A 4,924-nucleotide genomic window follows, 5' to 3' on the forward strand; every position below is an offset into this window, starting at 1 on the left:
CTCATGATCAATGTATTTCTCCTTAATCTTCTTGGTTTTCTTTTTCTTATCCTTTCCAGTATCGTCCTCTTCATCTGAGCCCACATCTTCAATCTTGGGCTTCTCTTAATCATCCTTATCTTCCTCTTCTTTTTCACCTTTTTCTTCCTCTGCCTCATCATCACTGATTTCCTTCTCTCGTTCTTTCTCCAGCTAAAATACCAAATGTAATAGTTAACTTTATTTTATTTTTATAATAGTTAACTTTAAAAAAAAAACACAATGCTAGCAAAGTAAGAGTGGCAAGCAGCTGGTGCAGAAGAGCTACAGGGCATACTCACATAAAGGGTGATGGGGTAGCCAATGAACTGGGAGTGCTTCTTTACCACCTCTTTAACCCTCCTCTCCTCCAAGTACTCTGTCTGGTCTTCTTTGAGATGAAGGATCACCTTGGTGCCTCGGCCAATGGGCTCCCCATGGTCAGCACGGACAGTGAATGACCCCCCCGCAGAAGACTCCCAGGCATACTGCTCGTCATCATTGTGCTTGGTGATCACAACAACTTTCTCTGCCACCAAATAGGCAGAATAAAATCCAACACCAAACTGCCCAATCATGGAGATATCTGCACCAGCCTGAAGGGCCTCCATGAACGCTTTCGTGCCCGATTTGGCAATGGTTCCCAAGTTGTTTATGAGGTCAGCCTTGGTCATGCCAATGCCTGTGTCCACCAAAGTCAGCGTTCGCTCCTGAGGGTTGGGGATGATGTCAATCTTCAGCTCTTTGCCACTGTCCAACTTGGAAGGGTCTGTCAGGCTCTCATACCGGATCTTGTCCAAGGCCTGTAAATATAAACTATTACTTATACCTGCTTTTTAAATAGCTCTCCTCATCTAAAGAAAATCTTGTGGCTTTCTGTTCCCAAATAGCCTCACCAGCCAGTGTTCCACTTGTCTGAGACAGAGCATTTCCCCTTCTAAAGGTGGTTACCAGAGTTACAACCAGCTTTTTAGAACTGTTTACCCCTTTCTACAAGGGTCCCAACAAATGTCACCTTCTGTCCTTAGCAGTGTGAACAAGCAACCCCCCCCACACAGCACACCCCAGGAGGGAAGACGAGAGCACTCACATCAGATGCATTAGAGATCAACTCCCTAAGGAAAATTTCTTTGTTGGAGTAGAAGGTATTAATGATCAGAGACATAAGCTGGGCAATTTCTGCCTGAAAGGCGAAAGTCTCCACCTCCTCCTCCCCATGGTGCATCTCCTCAGGCATCTAAAAGACACAAAGGTACAAAGGAAGCGTTAAAAATCCTGACATTCACCCGAGTTTAAGACCTTATGACGGTGCATTAAAACGGCTTTGGACCTATTACTATCCTTTCCCAAGAGACTGAAAACGTCTCTTGAGAGGCCCTAAGCCTCATATTAAGGAAAAACCAATCCGTAAGTGAAAGAAAACCTAACGCATTCTTTACAAGTCCCAGGCTCTTAGCATCCCCCAGCCCAACGCGGGCCCCCACATAAAGATCCTCAGCTAAAGCCTACACTCGGCTATATACACCCATCACTTACTGCTCACTTAGGTGATTTAGGGGTGCACCAACCTAACAAATATACCAAGTGCTTTGCTGCGCCTCTTAGGTATCCAAGTCCACAGAAAATGGCACCTCGCCCAGGTGAGCGAGGACCACCCTAGGGCAATTAACCTGGGACAAAGAACTGGCAAGGCAGAAGCTCCACTGCGACCCCTGCGTGCAATGGGAGCCCAGGGAAGATGGTGGCCGATCCTCATCAACCCCCACAAGCGCCCGCGGAACAGCGAGGAGGGGGCGCCGCGTGCACCCTCCCACTGGCCCAGCATCCGGGCATTGGGGCGGGGCGCCAGACTCCAGAAGCTTCCAGAACAAGCTCAGCTACCGAGTAGAGGGAGGGATTACGTATGGAGCAAGGCCGCCTCCCCCGCGCATCCTCACGCCCGGAGGTGCAACAAGGGGTCCGAAGGGGCGCAATGGCCTCACTGGGGACCACACGGACACAACTCCCGGGAGAAGCGCACAACGCCGAGGCCCGTGCGGCGGCCGCGCTGAGTCACCGCGCACCGCAGCCCCTGTAACTGCGCCCGGAAGTGGAGACCAACATGGCAGCGTCCGGGCGGCGCGGCCACCACGTGCGGCTGCTGCTTGACCCGGCCTCAAGGCCAGCGCCGCCCCACACTCCCGACCCCCAGGACACCCTCAGGGCCCACACCTGCTGCCCACTACAGGGCCGCCAGACCCGACGCCCGCAAGCCAATAGCGGGGCGCTACCCAGGTTCCCAAACAGCAGAGGAATCAAGAAACAAACGAGGGCCTCGAGGGAGAAGCCCAGGCCGGAGAGGCCTTACCTTGGCCGCGAAGGGCTGGGGTACAAGAGAACAAGTCGGCTCCGACCGGGTCCGACGCACCGCAGGAGCAGAGCTGCGCAGTGGTGACTCAAGAGAGCTGCTGTGCGCCCCCGGCCGCCCTATATAGGGCGGAGCACCGCCCGGCGCCGGGACACAGATTCCTCCGCCTTAAAGAAGGCACAAAAAACCCGCACCTGCTCCGCCTGCTCTCGGTAACCTCCTCCAGTCAGAGGGGGGAGCCTTTGAGCACCCGGCTCCACAAAGGCAGCGGGGACGGCGGCCAAGCCGCGCGGGCAGTGGCTCAGGCTCACAGCCCCACCTGTGCACGTAACTCACGACCTCCTCGGATTAGGAGCGGGAGCGATTGTGGGATGTAAAAGAGGTCTACAGACTAGGGCCCCTAAATCCCTTCAAATTTAGTCTTCGGGGAACCGCAACAGAGCAGACTGCCACCACTTCTACGGCTGCCCCCAGGTCAGATCCTCTGAGCCCGCCCCGCACCCATCACATCATGACCGCCGACCCCGCCCCGGATCCCGGAGGGCTTGTAGGGGCAGACGCGGAGGGGAGGGCTGCGGGACTCTTTTCCGGAGCGGCGGAAGGGGTGACGGTGCTGCGGCTTTCCAGCAGGTTCCAGACGCCTCTGGGCCCCGCCTCTCGCAGCCCCAGCCCCCACTGGAGGCTCCGCCTCCATTGCGGCCGAGAAACGCTTTGGACCGGTGCGCCTCCTATCGGCTCTCCGGGTCTTGTCTCGGTCAGCTCCCTGCGTGCAGTGAGCTTTGAGTGGCCCGGGGCCCGGGGTGGGATGGAGCTGGACTCGGCTGCCTTCCGGGAGCTGCAGGAAGGCCCGCCTGACCGGCGGCCGCCGCTCTCCAACAGCGGCGGAAGAGGCGCTGCGAGCCCGTTTGGCTCTCTTGCTGGTCGTCCCCGCTTCCTCTTGAGTTGCATCCTACAAGCCCCAGTATAGATGGTTTTCGCGAACAGCCCCTCCGTGCCCTTCGCACATGGGGTCTACATTCCCCTTTAACGTCCCGCAATACTGGGTAGAGGTATGCACAAGCCCAGGGCTGGTTCTCTCTCCCTGACTGGCTTTGTTCATGGCCGAACCCAAGGAACAAAGGCGGACCCTGGCCTTGCTTGGTGACCCCTGTTCCACAGCCTGGAAGAAGTCAGCGATGTAGAAAGGGTCCCACAAGGCATGCTCCCATCCCAAGTCGGGAGGGGCCCAGCTCTGTAAAACACTGCCTCCTGAGCCGGGACTCCGTGCTGTGCTGGTCTAAATCCTTGTCCAGGGAGAGTCTGAGCCACTTGTCACCTGTGAGCCAGTGAAAGTGAGCCAGCAGGTTTAATAAACAGGAAAAACATGGCTTTAATGACTACCTGGGCTCCCAGCCAGAGCCCTGCCTGCTCCGGAAGTGGAGGGGAGCTCCCAGGACCCAACTCCAACGCACTAGAGGGATGATTGGTCCAGAGCTAGACTCCTTGCAGGGACAGGACCAGAGAAGACTGAGGGTCCCCAAGGGCTTTCTAAATTGGGAAAATCCCAAATCTTACAGGAGCATGAAAGTTGCTTACTCTTATCCTGGTACAGTGGCATGTGCCTGCAATCCCAGGCTTTGGGGGGTTGAGGCCACTCTGGGCTACACGGTGACCGGAAGGCAAGTTTGAACTAAATAAATAGCAAGACCCTGTCTCAAAAAAAAAAAATAAAAAATAAAAATAACCAGAATATTAAAATAACAAAAGGCCAGGGTTATAGCTCAGTGATATTATAGACAGCCAAGCTAGGTAGAAATATTAAAGGCACTCAGATAGGGATAGGCCCATGGGGGAGTCAATGCAAGTGATGAAAACTATGACCAGAGGTGCATCTGTTGGAGAACAGACCTCATGATAAAGACAAAAAAGACCAAGTGGCCAGGCCTACATGAGATAAATAATAAATGACCAGGCCCGAGAGATAATAAATTAACATTAATATCAATCACCCCGGTGGGTGGCTGAAACCCCAATTGATCTTTTCCTAAAAGACCCTGGTTCTTTCCAGGTACATTTGCTATATGACCTGCTTCCCCTCTGGATTAATATGACCTAGATGGCTAAATTTGTAATCTGATTGGTTGATCACAGTTTTGTCTGTCTTTCTACCCACTTTGTGATTTTTACATTCCCTGTGATTTTGTACCCACTGCGATTTTGCTGTATAAAATTTCCTTGGTAGACCTTGCAGTGACACATTTCCAATGTCCCCCATCTCTCTCGGGAAATGTATCTCTCAACAAAATTTTCCTACTCTTAATCTCTGTTGTTCCTTAGAATTCATTCTTGAGAGGAACACAAACAGCATACCCTACCTACATCTAGCAGGGAGTTACATTTATTTCCCCTACATCAGTAGGATGCTCTTGGTCACAATCCCCAGCAGGGGGAGGATGGTTCCATTCTTTTGGAGGGAGCCTTTCCCAAGACCTTGCCTGGACCCGGAAGCTCCATCCTTCCCCTGCTCTTGTGACGCTGAGCTCCACTATGAGTCTCACTGGAGTTCTGGCTGCAGCAGGC

General features: G+C 53.5%; 1 protein-coding gene across 1 annotated transcript in view; it reads right to left on the reverse strand.

Annotated features, from left to right (window-relative positions):
* The window catches only part of Hsp90ab1 (heat shock protein 90 alpha family class B member 1), a 5,326-nt gene extending 2,870 nt beyond the window's left edge, over positions 1 to 2,456 (reverse strand). Inside the window, 4 exon segments of the mRNA XM_004649066.2 lie at positions 13 to 192; positions 321 to 821; positions 1,109 to 1,255; positions 2,366 to 2,456. Of these exon segments, the coding sequence (XP_004649123.1) occupies positions 13 to 192; positions 321 to 821; positions 1,109 to 1,255 (828 nt within the window). The 5' untranslated portion in view covers positions 2,366 to 2,456.
* Between the last annotated feature and the right edge of the window lie 2,468 nt (positions 2,457 to 4,924).

Source organism: Octodon degus, unplaced genomic scaffold, assembly GCF_000260255.1.
Source record: "Octodon degus isolate 3935 unplaced genomic scaffold, OctDeg1.0 scaffold00005, whole genome shotgun sequence".
NCBI classification, from domain to species: Eukaryota; Metazoa; Chordata; class Mammalia; order Rodentia; family Octodontidae; genus Octodon; species Octodon degus.